Source organism: Macaca fascicularis, chromosome 8, assembly GCF_037993035.2.
Source record: "Macaca fascicularis isolate 582-1 chromosome 8, T2T-MFA8v1.1".
Taxonomy (NCBI): Eukaryota; Metazoa; Chordata; class Mammalia; order Primates; family Cercopithecidae; genus Macaca; species Macaca fascicularis.
Window position 1 is genome coordinate 6998003 of NC_088382.1, and position 17450 is coordinate 7015452.

General features: G+C 44.2%; 1 protein-coding gene and 1 long non-coding RNA gene across 6 annotated transcripts in view; one reads left to right on the top strand and one right to left on the bottom strand.

Moving 5' to 3' along the window:
• The window catches only part of MCPH1 (microcephalin 1), a 240996-nt gene that overhangs the window by 213354 nt on the left and 10192 nt on the right, over nucleotides 1-17450 (top strand). The window contains exon 13 of the mRNA XM_045397815.3: nucleotides 446-683. Within this exon, the coding sequence (XP_045253750.2) occupies nucleotides 446-683 (238 nt within the window). The remainder of the gene's footprint in view (nucleotides 1-445; nucleotides 684-17450) is intronic.
• The window catches only part of LOC141407550 (uncharacterized), a 100850-nt gene that overhangs the window by 14832 nt on the left and 68568 nt on the right, over nucleotides 1-17450 (bottom strand). For all 5 annotated transcript variants that reach the window (XR_012417002.1, XR_012417004.1, XR_012417000.1 and 2 more), the window contains one exon: nucleotides 417-627. This is a non-coding gene — a long non-coding RNA (uncharacterized lncRNA). The remainder of the gene's footprint in view (nucleotides 1-416; nucleotides 628-17450) is intronic.

A 17450-nucleotide genomic window follows, 5' to 3' on the forward strand; every position in this document is an offset into this window, starting at 1 on the left:
GAGCCTGGAGCACGCTGGATTGAATGACTCCCTTCCAGCACAGCCGGCATTTGCAGTGCATTAGAATCTTGCCGTCACTTGCACACATCACCAAGTTACTTTAGCCGGAGTTCAGCCTAGCTATGGCTCTGCTCTGCTCTGCTCTGCTAACAGTTGCTTTTCAATATTTTGTTTGAGGATTTGTAGTAATTCAAAGGCCTACACTTTTTTTTTTTCTAATTTATTTCCTTGGAGTTTTACTCATGGATACTTCAGAAAATGTCAGTTTTATGTCATTAATGTCATCATCTTCTCTGGGTTCTCAGAATTCGAAATTCACAGGAGCATGGCAGCCTTACATTCAGTCTATTCTTTTCCTAAAAAAGGAAGCAAACCGCAGCAGTTCACCTACGCTATGGAGACTGAAGTGGTCCCACCTCTGTAATTCTCTCTGTCTGCCCCACAGCTGTGTCGAAGGGAGTGCCACTTGTCTGCAGGGCCGTACCGCGGAACCCTCTTTGCCGACCAGCCAGTGATGTTTGTCTCGCCTGCCAGCAGCCCCCCAGTGGCCAAGCTCTGTGAACTAGTCCACCTGTGCGGAGGCCGGGTCAGCCAAGTCCCCCGCCAGGCCAGCATCGTCATCGGGCCCTACAGCGGAAAGAAGAAAGCAACAGTCAAGTATCTGTCGGAGAAATGGGTCTTAGGTAAGAATCTAGGCACAGAGACACTGTTGTGTGGTCCAGATCTATGAACAGGTTTCCAGGGAGGGCGGCGTCACGCTCACACCCCCTTCCACGCAGCTGGGGCACCTGGGTTGATGTCTCAGCCTCCAGCATCTGCCCTGGCAGCGTCATGTGGTCACCCTCGGCATTCCCACTCCTTGCTGTCAGCAGAAGCACAGTTCACAAGGAAATGGGAACTCTAACTGGACTCCCCACTTGACTTTCCTGGCTCATGTGAAAAACCCAGTCCACCCAAAGCCACCCCAAGCCACCCCTGTGGACACAGGCTCTCCAGGCACCCACTTAGACCCTCCCTCCCCAGTGCCTCCTTGTCCTACTTCAAGAGTCCCTGGCAGCGCCCGGCGTTAGGGCCCAAGCCCCCGTTCCTGTCATCCCCTCTCCCAGGTACATCTCATGATCACTCCGTCTGCTCATGTGCTCGAAGGGCGTTAAAGACGTAAAAGGACTCCATCTTTTATTTCACAAAGCGAGCACAGTGTGACCGTAATGTCCCGCTCTGGTATTCGTGGAGTTGCGCCAGGTGCTGTGTGCAGTTCTGGGGAGGAAGAGGTGGTAGGAGCTGAGCTGTGACCGGAGGAGGCTGGATCCACGCCATGCTCACACGTGGGCTCCGGGAGGCTTGCAGCTGATCCCCGGAGAAGGGGGTTGAGGAAGAGTGTGAAGCAAGGATGGCCTGGGGAATGTGGAGGAGGCAGGGGCAGCATCTGTGCCACAACTTACGCACCCTGTGGTGGAGTCACGCGTGGCAGGACAAGCCTAGGGCTCCACTGTGGGTAAACCCCACATCCTTCTCCACAGGGTTGTGATAAACATGTTAGTTTGCTTGGGCTGCCATCACAAAATACTACAGGCTGGGTGGCTTCAACAACACACACTGTTTGTCAGTTCTGGAGGCTGGAGGTCTAAGAGCGGGTATCGGCAGCGTTGGTTTCTCCCGAGCTTGCAGACGGCTGCCTTCTTCCTGTGATCTCACGTGACCTTTCCTCCACGCACACACATCTCTGGTGTCTCTGTGAGTGTCCGAATTTTCTCTTCTCTAAGGATACCAATCAGATCGGTTAGGGCTCACCCAGTGGCATAGTTTTATTTGCTTTTATTTATTTTTTTGAGATAGCATCTCGCTGTGTCACCCAGGCTGGAGTGCAGTAGCATGATCACGGCTCACTGCAGCCTCAACCTCTCTGGCTCAAGTGATCCTCCTGCCTCAGCCTCCCAAGTAGCTGGAACTACAGGTGCATGCCACCACGCCCAGCTTTTTTTTTTTTTTTTTTTTTCTGTAGAGATGGGGTTTCCCCGTGTTGCCCAGTATGGTCTCAAACTCCAGGGCTCAAGCGATCCTCCTGCTTTGGCTTCCCAAAATGCTGGCATTACGGGTGTGAGCCACTGCACCCAGCCCCAGTGGCATCATTTTAACTTGTCTTATTCAAGGCGCCATCTCCAAATACAGTCTCATCCTGAGTTACTGAGGGTTAAGACATCGACCTATGAATTTTGGCCAGACACAATTCAGCCCATAACAATGAATCACTCCAGTTTCAGCACCTGGGGCCAAGATCCTTACCTGGCTTTAGAGGTGCATCCTCTCTCCCCCATTCTCTCATTCTTTTTCTCTCTCTTTGCTTCCATCTCTTTCCATGTTTCTTATTCAGTCTCCTTTCTTAGTACTTCTGCTTGTCTCTAAATCCTAAATTTCTGGCTTTTCTCACCCCCTGCTAAACATTATCCTTTAATAGACAAGTAGATACTGTGTTTGTCCGAGTTACATTCATAGCTAACTATGGACATTTTACAAACATCTCTTACATGATTGATGGTCATCCTTTCATATATTTTAAAAGCGTGGCAATCAAAAGTAATTTTTTACTCTGGCGCAGAGTAATTCATCTTTTGCCTGGAAACTAACTTCCAAAAAAAAAAAAAAAAAAACTATGATTTTAGCTACAGTCCAAAAGCTAAGAGGCTGTTTACTGTTTTCTAAATGCCAAGAATATAACCTTCAAAACATCCTATATTCTGAAACAGAGGCTGTTGTTTTGTTTTTTTGGAAAAGTGTATTATCAAAATTCCATTGACTGCAGAACAGAACTGGGCCTGAAGGCGTGTCTGGCCAGCTGACGGAACTGTGCACGCGATTGATATCCACGGTGCCTACCAACAGGCAGTCTTTTTGGAGTTTGGAAAGCGTGTGCCGTGCAGGGCCGAGCCTGCCTCTGTTTCCAGGTTGGGTGGCTCTGACGGCTCCTTCCTGTGGCTCCTGCATCCTTGTGTGGAGTCACGCTTGCTCGGCGGCTGCTCACTTCCTCCGGTTGTTTTGCCGCTCGGCTCTCCCGCCCGTGGGTTTTCAGGAGGTGAATGTCTATCTGCTTAACCCCAACGCTTCGTTCCCACAAAGTCCTTCAGAGTTCTCTGACTTCCAGGGCTGGGCCACAGGCCCCAGCCTCTTTTTCTTTCCTCCTGTAACATGTGTCCTGTTTCTGATTTCTCACCAATTATGCCATCTGCGTGTGCCCTTGGTAACATCTGGGTATTGTGTGTGCTGCAGCCTTCACCCATGTCAGACGAGTCCCCTCACTCGCCGGCCACCGGACCCCAGTGTAGTGGGCATCTCCAGTACCAGGCCTCTCCAGCCCACACTCTCTGGGATGTAAGATCACATAGTTTGCAAGTATTTATTGGCTTGTTATTTTTCTTTTTGTGAATTGAATTCCAATCCAGTAGCTGCAGCTATGTACAAATAAAGGAGGGTTTATTTTTCTGTCTGTACATACTTCTGGCCTTTCTCACCCTCTGCTAAACATTATCCTTTAACAGACAAGTAGATTTTTTGTATTTTTCTCTTTGTGAATTGAATTCCAATCCAGTAGCTGCAGCTATGTACAAATAAAGGAAGGTTTATTTCTCTGTCCATACATACACTTGTAAACCTACAGAACACACGGTCCAGGGCATTGCATTTCCTGCCTCATCCAGGTCCAGGTTGGCCATTTGCTTATTCTCTAACCAGAAGCAAATCATATACTTTTCTTTTTTTTTTTTTTCTTTCTGAGATGGAGTCTCGCTCTGTCACCAGGCTGGAGTGTGCAGTGGCGAGATCTCAACTCACTGCAACCTCCACATCCTGGATTCAAGTGATCCTCCTGCCTCAGCCTTCCCAGTAGCGGCACCTGCCACCATGCCTAGGTAATTTTTTTATTTTTAGTAGAGGTGAGGTTTCACCATGTTGGCCAGGCTGGTCTCAAACTCCCAACCTCAAGTGATCCTCCTGCCTCAGCCTCCCAAAGTGCTGGGATTACAGGCGTGAGCCACTGTGCCTGGCTGAAATCACCTATTTTCTGTGGAATGCATTTCCTTCATGTATAAAACAGAGTGATAACCTCTACCTTGCTTACCCCACATGTTGGTTAAAGGAGAAAACACAGAGAGTGCAAATGCCCTGTGGCAGACATAGGCTTGTTAAGTATGGCAGATAGACAGTATCCACGAACGTGTCCTCATCCCTTCAACAAAGCACATTGTGTCTTTTGGAGACTTTTTTTCCTCCCATTGATTTCCATTATAACAAATGCTTCTCTGGACAATATTTCATTCTCAAAATATCGCAATATTGAAAAACTAGGAATATATCAAACCATTTTAAAGCATCAAATTGAAAGAAAAAGTTATTTTAAGTTAAATTATGAAAAGACAATACTCAAAAAAAATCAATTAAATTTATTCAAACTGGAATATCAACTGCTGTGTAAGATAGGGTCCCTGGGCATCTAAGAGTAATTTGAGCCAGGCATGGTGGCCCATGCCTGTTGTCCTAGCTACATGGGAGCTTGGCTTGAGCCCAGAAGTTCAAGGCTGCGGTGAGCTATGATCCCACCGCTGTACTCCAGCGTAGGCAACACAGCAAGACCCCATCTCTAAAAAGGAAAAAAAAGAATCATTTTTCAGTACCTTCACATTGTTTCTGTATCTTACAGTCTTGTTTTGCAGACGTCGTAAAGTCACAGGGGGTGGAGAACCAGGCGTTTTTTTTTAGCCACTAGGAACCTCTCTGAGAAGTTTCTTTTCTTTTCCTTTCTTTATTATTATTAGTTTTTTTTGGCCAGAGGAGTGAAAGGAAGGTAGGCACTAAAACCACAGCCCTTCCCCTGGGACTGCAGCATCCTAGCGCCACCGTCCTCCCACAAGCCTTTTGTTCCTGCATGGTCTGTATCTCAAGACCAACAACTCCGTATCTACGAACATAAAAACTGTTAGTGAATATTTTACTTGTAAGAATTTCTTTCGACCTCAGCTCTGAGGTGACCCTCAGCTTGCCCACCACCCCAGCTGCCCCACCTTGCTGGCATAGAACAGGGGGTGGAGGTGTGAAGTCACCAAACAGGGCTCAGCATACAGAATGTAAGCCGCGCCTCACTCACTCGCTCCCTGGAGAATTTCATCCGCGCCGCATTGCCTAATAACGGGGTTATCGGAAAGGTCATGATTACGTTCCCTATTCATTCCCTGGAGTCTTTTTTCCCTGAAACTGTATTGTACTTGGGCCAAGATTCTTGATGAATCATTCAACCAGAAGGAGAAATGGGGTTGTTGTTGGTTTTTTTTTTTTTTTTTTCTTTTTGAGAGAGAGCACATTTGTGGGTGGTTGAATATGCAAAAAAATAAACAGGAAAACAAAAATGAAATTCCCGGCCCTAGGAAATAAAATGTTACCTTTACCTGATATTGATAACATATTATATTTGAAAGCATTTGCTAATGATTGCATTTTCCCCCCAACACTCCCATGACATATAATTCCCATTTTACAAGTCACGAAACGAAGACCCTGGGGTCTGAAGGAACTCGGCTGGGGTGAGGATGTTAGCCCTTGGGTGGAGCTCTGAGCCCCGGCACGGTCCTCAAGGGTCTGTGACATTTGTGCTGTGGTCAGCTCTGTGCACTCTTCCCTCCCTGCTGCTGTTATCACGAAAGGCTGGCTTGGCCTTTCTCATAGGCGTATTTCCACTCTCAGGCGCCCTTTTATTGTCTGGGCTCCATTCAAGTGATAAGACATACATTTATGCTATTGTGGGAACATAATGTAATATTCTCAACAGCATTGCCAAAAAAAAAAAAAAAAAAGGTTTAGCCTCCGCCTGATTTCCTTATAACTTATAAAGAAAATTTGGTTTGAACATGTCCCCATGTCGATGTTTTCAGGAAAAAGATCCGATAGCATGCAGGCCTTCTCATGCTAGCCTGGCTCATTCGTCGTTTCCCCTAACGACTGACCAGAAAAATGCACTATGCTCCCATGGGGCCACTCGGGAGGCCTCAGGCCTTCAGGCTTCCTGATTCAATAGATACATGAGGCTTGATCAGAGTCACCGCAGTCCACATTTCCATTGCCTCAATAAGGAACCAGTCGCAGAGAGGAAAGGCCGTCTGCAGAAGTTGTGGCAAGTGGCAGAGAGGAGAGTGAGGATGGGGACTGCCCCCTTCCATCTTCTGTCCTCCAAGGACGGCCTCATTTTATCCCCACCCAGATTTCCACACCCAGGAGCTCAGCAACCAATCAGAAAATGTTTGTAGATTTCGAAGACATAATTCAGACAATATGAAGAATTATTTTTCCTTTGAGTTGTTCTCAAAACAGATGAACTCTACCAGGATATAAATGAACGTGAACTAAAACTGGTGGAATTTGGTAATGTCAACATCTGATATGTTTAGGCTTTTAAATATGTATATATCAGCCAGGCACAGTGGCCCATGCCTGTAATCCCAGCACTTTAGGAGGCCAAGGCAGGTGGGTCGTTTGAGCACAGCAGTTCAAGTCCAGCCTGGGCAACATGGTGAAATCTCGTCTATACAAAAAATTACAATAATTAGTGGGCATGGTGGTGCAAGCCTATAGTTCCAGCTACATGGGAGGCTAAGGTGGAGGATCACCTGAGCTCAGGGAGGTCAGTGCTACAGTGAGCTGTGATCACACCACTGCATTCCAGCCTGTGCAACAGAGTGAGACTCTGTCTCAAAAAAAAAAAAAAAAAAAAAAAAAAATATATATATATATATATACACACACACACATAATATATATATATTTTAAAAATTAACTGCTAGCTCCTAAAACAGTATTTCACCATTAGCTTTGGAAAGGTTTGCTCAGAAAATGAATTTCTAAGCACTCCCTTTATTGCATTTATTGGCCAAACTAATGTTCCTAGATGGTTATCTTTGAAATTTCCTCAACTTTTGGGTCCCTGTCGTTAAACTTACGCCAACAGAACTCAACTCACTGGATGTGAATTGTATCAGAGATGTAAAGGTTTAAAAGCATAGGCCGGGCATGGTGGCTCATGCCCGTAATCCCAGCACTTTGGGAGGCCGAGGCAGGTTGATCACCTGAGGTCAGGAGTTCAGAGCAGGCTGGCCGACTTGGTGAAACCCCCGTCTCTACTAAAAATACAAAATTAGCCGGGCCTGGTGGTGTGTGCCTGTAGTCTCAGCTACTCGGGAGGCTGAGACAGGAGAATTGCTTGAACCTGCCAGGCAGAGGTTGCAGTGAGCCGAGATTACACCACTGCTCTCCAGCCAGGGCAATAAGAGCAAAACTCCGTCTTGAAAAAAAAAAAAAAAAAGTTTAAAAGCATATTAAAAGCAGACAAAAAAAAACAGTAAAAACCTAGAACACAGAAGTCAGCTGTCTATTCAATTCAGAATAAGAAATATTGTAGACAAGGCAACATTTTATATCCATTAGAAATGTGGTGGTTGGTTTGAGAACTGAAACCAGCCATGCATATGCTGCTCCAAGCATTTGGGTCGTGGCAGGAAACTTTGAAGACTATTTTGCTGTACAAATTCACAAAGCCCCCTGCAAACACTCCCATGCTTAGGGTAAATGCTCAAGTGTGTCACAGCTGCCTTGCAGCTCTGAGGATCAGAAAGGTTCATGGACATAAAAGAAACTTCAAAGCTCTACCTCCTAATGGGAAGCTCCCCTTGGTTTTAGGCTGTCTTTGCTTATTGACCGACTTAATTCATGCTTTGGGTTATGACTGTAGGAGAGATTTTCTTGTGTCTTTGGAGCATGCTGAACTTGTGTTCCTTTTTGTTGTTGCATATTAGACAGTCAGTGTTGAACCCAAAGTGACCGAAAGTGACCGAGCTCATGTTATGGGCTGAATTTGTCTCCCCAGAATTCATAGGTTGAAGCCTTCCCGGTCCTTAGAACATGATCGTAGCTGGAGCTAGAGCCCTTAAAGACGTAAATAAGATAACATGAGGTCATAAGGGCAAGGCCCTAATCCAGTATGACTGGTGTCCTTATATGAAGAGGAAGAGGCCAGGCGTGGTGGCTCACGCCTATAATCCCAGCACTTTGGGAGGCCAAGGCTAGCAGATCACTTGAGGTCAGGAGTGTGGGACCAGTGTGTTCAACATGGTGAAACCCTGTCTGTACTAAAAATACAAAATTAGTTGGGCATGGTTGTGGGCGCCTGCAATCCCAGCTACTCCAGAGGCTGAGACAGGAGAATCCCTTGAACACGAGAGGCAGAGGTTGTGGTGAGCCATGATCCCACCACTGCACTCCAGCCTGTACAACAGAGCAAAACTCCATCTCAAAAAAAAGAAAGAGAGAGAGAGAGAGAGAGAGAGAGAGAAAGAAAGAGAGAAAGAAAGAAAGAAAGAAAGAAAGAAAGAAAGAAAGAAAGAAAGAAAGAAAGAAAGAAAGAAAGAAAGAAAGAAAGAAAGAAAGAAAGAAAGAAAGAAAGAAAGAAAGAGAGGGAGGGAGGGAGGGAGGGAGGGAGGGAAGGAGGGAGGGAGGGAAGGAAGGAGGGAGGGAGAGAAGGAGGGAAGGAGGGAAGGAGGGAAGGAAGGAAGGAGGGAAGGAGGGAGGGAAGGAAGGGAGGGAGGGAAGGAAGGAAGGAAGGAAGGAAGGAAGGAAGGAAGGAAGGAAGGAAGGAAGGAAGGAAGGAAGGAAGGAAGGAAGGAAGGCAGGCAGGCAGGAAGGCAGGCAGGCAGGCAGGCAGGCAGGCAGGCAGGCAGGAAGGCACCAAAGATACATTTGCACAAAGAAAAGTCCAAGTGAGGACACAGGGAGAAGGTGGCCATCTGCAACCCGAGGGGTCTCTCAGGAAGCCTCAGGAGAAACTAACCCCGTGACACCTTGGTCTTGGACTTCCTGCCCTCCGACCAGTGACAAAATAAATGTCTGCTGTTGAAGCCACCCACCCTGAGGCATTTTGTTATGGTAGCCTAACTGAGGGCCTCTGAGTTTCTAGGCCAGAGTCATGCAGTGAATTAACAAAAGACCCAGAATCCCAGCCCCAGCCCCTGATTTTCAGTTCAGAATCTTCCTTGGTAAGAGGCAGAAACTTATCCTGGGCCCAACAAGTGGAAAACGTTTTCACTTTCACAGCCACTGACTGTCGTGGTTCTCAGACTGTATACCACAGAACCTGGTGTTCCACAAACTTCCCCAGTTTGGAGCAAGAGAAAAAAGTAGTTGGATGAAATGATCTCATTTTATTTTTTAATCAATTTTTCTTAAATGTTGGTGCTTGAAAATAAATGGATGGCAGTAAAGTAATCCTGAAGGACATAGGAGGAAAGAAAGAAAAGAGACAATACTAAATGTGAGCAAAATGGCAGCAGGGCAAAAAAGAGGCTCAGCAATCGCAAAAAACTCAGGTCTTTGGTGGGGAAAAAACTTATAAATAGTAAAAATCCTGACAATGTTGAAAAAGGAAGGAAGAGAGAGGGTTCCATGAGAAATACTAAGAATGAAATTGGAGCTGTCACTGCAGCTATAGTAAGGATATTTAAAATCATAAGAGAGCATAATGAACAATTTAATACCAATAAATTTGAAAACAGGTAAGATGGATAATTTTTAGAAAAATGTTACCAAAATGGATTCAAGAAACAGAAAATCTAAACAAGCTCAAGCACTAAAAAAATTAAATAGGTAAAATATGTACATCAGCTGGGCGCAGTGGCTCATGCCTGTAATCTCAACACTTTGGGAGGCCAAAGTGGACAGATCACTTGAGGTCAGGAACTGGAGACCAGCCTGACCAACACAGTGAAACGCTGTCTCTACTAAAGATACAAAATTAGCCAGGCATGGTGGTGCATGCCTGTGATCCCAGCTACTTGGGAGGCTGAGGCAGGAGAATCGCTTGAACCCGGGAGGCAGAGATTGCAGTGAGCCAAGATTGTGCCATTGCACTCCAGCCTGGGCAACAAGAGCAAAACTCTGTCTCAAAAAAAAAAAAAAAAAAAAAAAAAATCAATTATGTATCAACAAAAAAAGAAATTTTTAAAAAGTAACAATTTAAGAAAGTCAAATAGGCAATCAAAAGTATTTCTCTTACCAGCCACTAAAAAGGCACCTGCACACGGGAATGGTAGCAAAATGACAGATGAGGAAACGCTAAGCTCTCATCCACCACATGAACCACTAAAACCAGGCAGAAGCTGTCTGCAGTAACACTGCAGGTGCTCTGAACAACCACCAAATGCATAGAGCAACCCGCAAACACAGCAAGTGCCTGATGGAGGAAAGCCATCTTCAAGTCCGCAGGCAAGTTTTGTGGCATGTGATGGCAACCCAGGTCCCAGTTCCCTTCCTCAAGCTGCAGGGAGCAGACCGGACATTATTTGTTCTAGTCTGGCTGGTTCATACCTGAAGGATTGATCCTCCTCTCTGTCTCACATAACATGCAAGGTGGGCAAGAAAAAGAGGTGGGCATGGCTCATGAAAGCCGCAGAGAGGCAATTGGGGTAAAAATAGATAAATTGGACTATATACACATTAAAGACTTCAGTGCATCAAAGGATGCAGTCAACAGAGTGAAAAGCAATCTATGGAATTGGAGAAAATATTTGCAAATAACAGGTTAATCTTCAGAATATATAAAGAACTCCTGCAAGTCAACAACAAAAAAACAAACAACCCGATTACAAAGTGAGCAAAGAACGTGAATAAACATTTCTTCAAAAAAGATGATATAAAAGATGATATAAATAGGTATATGAAAAGATGGTTAACATTACTAATCATTAGGAAAATTACTAATCATAGGGAAAATGCAAATCAAAACCACAATGAGATAGCACCTCAGCACTTCACACCCATTATGATTGCTACTATTAAAACAAAACAAAACAAACAAAAACAAACAAAAACCACAGAAAATAACAAGTGTTGGTAAGGATGGGGAAAGTTGGAACCCTTGTGTCCTCGTGTAGTGTTGGGAATGTAAGATACTATAGCCACAACAGAAAACAGTGTGGCAGTTCATCAAAAAAATGAAAAATAGAATTACCATATGATCCAAGAATTCCCCTTCTGGGTATATATCAAAAACAAATTGAAAGCAGGATCTCAAAACAGTATTTGTACATCCACATTTATAGCAGCATTGTTCACAATAGCCAAAAGGCAGAAGCCCAAGTGTTCATCAGTGGATGCATAATAAACAAAATGTGGTCTATCCATACAGTGGAATATTATTCACCCTTAAAAAGGAAGGAGCTTCTGATACATGTAACACTGTGGATGAACTTTGAAAACATCATGTTGAGTGAAATAAGCCAGAAACAAAAGGACAAATATCATATGACTACACTTATAAGAACTTAGAATAGACAAAGTCACAGAGACAAAGTATAGTTGAGTTACCAAGGGTGGAGTAGGCAGGAAGGAAATTGATAATTATTGTTTAATGGCTACAGATTCAGTTTTGGATAATGAGAACATTCTAGAAATTGATAATAACAGTGATGATGGCTGCACAGCATTGCTAATGCACTTCATGCCACTGAAGCGGACACTTAAAAATAGCTAATATAGTAAATTTTATGTTATGTCTATCAAACTTTTAAAGGCACCCTTCACAGATAGTTTTAGTAGTAAATTTTACCAAACATTATAAAGTTTTGCAGGAAAAAAATAGGAATCTATTCACCTTTTACAAGGCTAGCATGATCTTGACCTAATACTGGTTTAAAAAACTGATTTGTAAACAAGTGCATAAAAATCTGAGGCTGGATGTGGTGGCTCACGCCTGTAATCCCAACACTTTGGGAGGCCGAGGCAGGTGGATCATGAGGTCAGGAGATCGAGACCATCCTGGCTAACACAGTGAAACCGCATCTCTACTAAAAATAGAAAAAAATTAGCTGGGCATGGTGGCATGTGCCTGTAGTCCCAGCTACTCGGGAGGCTGAGGCAGGAGAATTGCTTAAACCTGGAAGAAAGAGGTTGCAGTGAGCTGAGATCGCGCCATTGTACTCCAGCCTGGGCAACAGAGTGAGACTCGTCTAAGAAAAAAAAAAAAACCTCCGAAATAAGGTATTTCATCAAGTCAAATTTGACAGTGTGTTTTTAAAACACACACGTACATAACCAAGTGTGGTTTAACCTACGAATGAAAGGATAAATGAATAGCATTAAGTCTTCTTTTTTCTAATCCATTAATTTTCTTAGTAGTGTCAAAAAGCAGTAGGGAAGATTCAACGCCCAGTAATGATTAAAACAACAACAACAACAACAACAACAACAAAAAACCTCTTCAGAAACCAGTAATAGATAACTTTCTTAACTATGGAGGTTATCTATAAAAAAACGTACAACAAATATTGAATGGTGAAAACTTTAGTTTAAGGCTTAAATCAGGTACAAGACACACATGAATGCTATTACTCTTACTCTTCAACAGTGTTCTATGATTCCTAGTCAAGGGAATAAAATAAGAAAAAGAAATTATAAGAATTATACAGGAAGGGACACATTTTGTTTTCATGTTTGCACATTTTGTTTGCAGTTGTTTACATAGAAACATAAAGAGTAAATAGACTGTTACAACTCATTCAGCAAAATTACTGTTTATATGATCCACTCACTGAAATCATTAGCATTTGTATACCCAATGATAAACAATTATAAAATGTAATAGAAAAAATAGTGAATAATAGTGGATTCAAGGCTAGTCACGTAATACAGGTTGAACATTCCTAATTTTAATCTGAAATGCTCCAATATCCTAAACTTTTTGAGTGCCAGCTTGTCAACACAAGTGGAAAATTCCACACCTGACCTCATGTGACAGGGCATAGTCAAAGCACAGGTGCACAACACGGTTGATTTAGTGTCCCCAAGGGAAAAAAAGACCCACCCAGCGCCCTTCAACTACAGTATAACTTTTCCATGCACACCCAAATTCCCCCACGCAAGCACGCCCACAACGTATAATAAAATGGCATGTGTGCAGGCTGGACGCACCCACCACAGATTCCCCATGATACCTCACGTGGGGCCAAGAACTCCATGCATTACTCACTGTGGTTTTTTTGCTTATTCTCTGCTGTGTCATGTAAAAATATTACTGAAAATGTCAAAAAGGCCTGCAGATCCCCCTATGTGTAACAGTGATCAGAAAAAGAGGAAGAATTTATGTTTATCAATAGCACAGGCAACTTGTTGGGGGAACTGAACAGCAGTGTAAGTGTGAAACATCTAACAGAAGAGTATGGTGTTGGGATGACCACCATATATGACCGGAAGACACAGAAGGATACACTTTTGAAGTTCTGTGCTGAATGTGATGAGCAGAAGTTAATGAAAAATAGAAAAACTCTGCATAAAGCTAAAAATGAAGACGTCAATCGTGTACTGAAAAACTAGATCTGAACACGTGCATCACACTGACCACATGCCACTCAGTGGTATGCTGATCATGAAACAAGCGAAGATCTATCCTGATGAACTGAAAGTTGAAGGGAACTGTGAATATTCAACAGGCTGGTTGCAGATATTAAGAAATGACATGGAATTCAAGTTTTAAAGCATCTGCAGATCACAAGGCAGAGTCGAAACTCATTGACGAGTTTGCCAAGATTATCGCTGATGAAAATCTGATGCCAGAACAAGTCTATATTGCTGATGAGACATCACCATTTGGGTGCTACTGCCCCAGAAAGATGCTGACTACAGCTGATGGGACAGCCCCTATAGGAATTAAGGATGCCAAGGACAGAATGACTGTGCAGTGCTGTGGAAATGCAGCAGGCACGCAATAAGTGTAAACTTGCTCTCATGGGCAAAGCTTTTGTCCTTGCTGTTCTCAAGGAATAAATTTCTTATCGGTCCATTATTATGCTAACAAAAAGGCGTGGGTCACCAGGAGCATCTTTTCTGATCGGTGTTACAAACATTTCGTACAGGCCTCTTGTGCTCGCTGCAGAAAAGTTGGACCGGATGGTGACAGCAAGATTTTCTTATGCCTTGACTACTGTTCTGCTCATCCCCCAGCTGAAATTCTCATCAAAGATAATATTGATGCTGTGTACTTCTCCCCAAAATGTGACTTCTTTAGTTCAGCCATGTAACCAGGGTATCTTTAGATCAATGGAAAGTAATTATAAAATAAACACTTTCTTGAATTCATGCTCACAGCAGGGAACACAGGTGTAGGTGTAGAAGATTTTCAGGAGTTGAGCATGAAGGAGCCATACATGCTGTTGCCAACGCTTGCAACACAGTGACTAAAGACACAGCTGTGCATGCCTGGCGTGACCTCTGGCCTATGACTGTGTTCAGTGATGATGATGAACAAGGTGGTGACTTAGAAGAATTCAGCTTGTCAAGTGAGAAGAAAAGGACGTCTGACCTCCTTACCTATGGAAAAAATAGACCTTCCGAGTTCATCAGTCAGCTGGAAGAAGTAGAGATTAATGTTGTTTTTAACACTGATAATGGGCTCCAATTGTTCATTTCACTGACTGATGAAGCTATAGCCAGAATGGTTCTGAATCAAGGTGTTCATGATGATACCAACCATGAAGATTATGTTAACACTGCAGAAAAAGCACCCGTGGACAGCATGGAGCACATGTGTGATGGGTTAACTGAGGCCTAGAGCAGCGTGCATTCACAACAGAACAAGAAATCATGTCAGCTTATAAAATCAAAGAGAGACTCCTAAGACAAAAAAGAAAAAAATTAGCCGGGCATGGTGACACGTGACTATAGTCCCAGCTGCGTGGGAGGCTGAGGTGAGAGCCTTGCCTGATCCCAGGAGTTAGAGGCTGCAGTGAGCCATGATCATGACACTGCACACCAACATGGGAGACAGAGTGAGGCCCTGTCTCAAAAAAACCCCAAAACATTAAGTAAATATTTTGTGCATGAAACAAAGTTTGTGTATACTGAACCAACAGAAAGGAGCTGTCGGTGTTAAGACCATTGTAATGAGGCGGATACCATTAAAAATTCTAAGACCATTGCCAGTGGGGCAGATACCATTAAAAAGCCACCCAGTAGAATGCCTCCTTGTCCCCAGAGGACCCACTTCCTGGGCCTGTAACTGCTTCTCATGTTCCCTCTCACCTAAAATGTAAAATGCAGTGTCCCCTAACCTTCGAATCAAAGCGCAGCATGGTTGGGAGACCAGAGGCCTGCTGTTGTGTGTTGTTGCTGCTGCTGTTCAACAGCTGATTCTGGTCTCCGCTGATGCCACTGGCTGCTTAGCTCCCCTGAGCACACGAGTCTCCACTGTGTTAATGGCATGTCTTATTTTTTACTGTTAACTACTTATGTGTGAATAAGTGTAAGGAAATGATTGCTTGTTGGTAGCATATAAATTCAGAGTCAGGGCCAGGCATGGTGGCTCATGCCTGTAATCCCAGCACTTTGGGAGACCAAGGCGGGCAGATCGCTCGAGGCTAGGACTTCAACACCAGCCTGGCCAACATGGCAAAACCCCGTCTCTACTAAAATTACAAAAATTAGCTGGGCGTGATGGCACACGCTTGTAGTTCCAGCTACTTGGGAGGCTGAGGCAGGAGAATCGCTTGAGCCCGGGAGGCAGAGGTTGCAGTGAGCCGAGATTTCACCACTGCACTCTAGCCCGGGCGACAGAGTGAGACTCTGTCTCAAAAAAAAAAAAAAAAAATCAGGAACGAGGGTGATACCACACAACCACTGATTGTCTACATGGGGTGACACCTCTGCTTTCTGATGGTTCCGTGTACACAGACTTTGTTTCATGCACAAAATTTGTTTGTTTTTTGAAACAGAGTTTTGCTCTGTTGCCCAGGCTGGTTACAGTGCTGCGATCATAGCTCACTGCAGCCTTTAACTCCTGGCCTCCAGCGACCTTCCCACCTCAGCCTCCTGTGTAGCTGGGACTACAGTCATGCTGTCACACCTGACAATCACACCAGCCTCTGCGCAGAATTATTTAAAATATCGTATAAAATTACCTCTAGGCTATGTGTATAAGATGTAGATGAAACATAAATGAATTTTGGTTTTAGACTCTGGTCCTATCTTCAAGATCTGTCATTGTACATTCCAAAAATGCCCCCCCCCCAAAAAAAAAATCTGGAATTCAAAACACTTCTGGTCTCGAGCATTTTGGATGAGGGACACGCCACCTGTAATATCCTTTCACACGTTTCCTGGATGGGAAACAGAAGTTGGTGTGCTGGGAGTCACACGTAAACGGTAGACCTTCTTGTCTGTGGCACATTCTTAGGATGTCCTAGAGAAGTATCAGCGATGTGAATGTCTCCAGTAAAACAGCAGAGCAGAAAAAATACGTTGAGAACTGCTGTATTATTAGACTGAGCTACAAAACAGCCACATGGTATCAGGTCATTCATTCATTTACCCGGTAGATATTTCCTACACACTTGTCATATGCCGAGCATATTCTAGGCACTGCAGGTACAGCAGTTGACAGCCTTTGCCCCTGTGGGACTTAACATTTAAGGGAGAAGACAGGCAACAAACAGTTTCTTTAAAAATCCTTATGGTGGTAAATGCAATGAAGAAAACCAGGTGAGTATGGAAAGTAGGAGTAAGGTAGGCCCCTTGCAGGTGAGTGGCATTTGAGGTGAGGCCCAGATGATGAAGAGAAGGATGGACTCTTGTAGGTCTATGGGACTGGTCCTTCCAGGAACAGTAAGGGCTAAGATGTCAAGAGAAGTGGTAAGTTTAGCGTGGCTGAAATGAAGGGAGAGAAGACAAAGCGATAGGAAATGAAGCTGGAGAAGCAGGCAGCTTCAGCTGGACCATTCCAGACCACTGACACCTTAACAGACAACAGCAAGAAGTTTGGGTTTTGTTCTGAGGTAAATGGAAGTCGCAGAAGGATTTTAAGTGGGAGGAATAGGCTCTGGTATATGTTTGTTTACTCTGTTTGTGTTTGTGTTTGTTTTAATGGATACAGAGTCTCCCAATGTTGCCCAGGCTGGTTTTGAACTCCTGGGCTCAAGGGATCCTCCCAACTTGGCCTCTCAAAGTGCTGACAAATGTTTTTTAATGGAAGCAGATAAAGCAATCTTGGACCTTTGCAGTGGTTTGGGTGATTACTGATGGGGGTTAGGACTAGGGACATATCGATGGAGTTGTTGTGCAGTTGTCAGATTTTAAATATACATTTCAAAGCCAGTTGCACTTGTTGATAGCTTGGATGTGGCATATTAGAGAAAGAAGAATCAAAGGTGGCACCTAGTCTTGAGTTCTGAGCTTCCAGAGCGAGGCATCTAGAAGTCAGGACCCGGGAGAATCACGGAAGGAGTGGTGGTATTCAGTCTGCAGAAGCAGTGCCTCCAGGACGGCTGTGTGAAAGAGGAGATGCGATATGAGCAGATGAAAATGACACAGCAGGCAGCTCTGGGCTCATTGTGAGAAACGACTCTAGGAACATGTGTGACCTGCTGGGCTCTACTGCC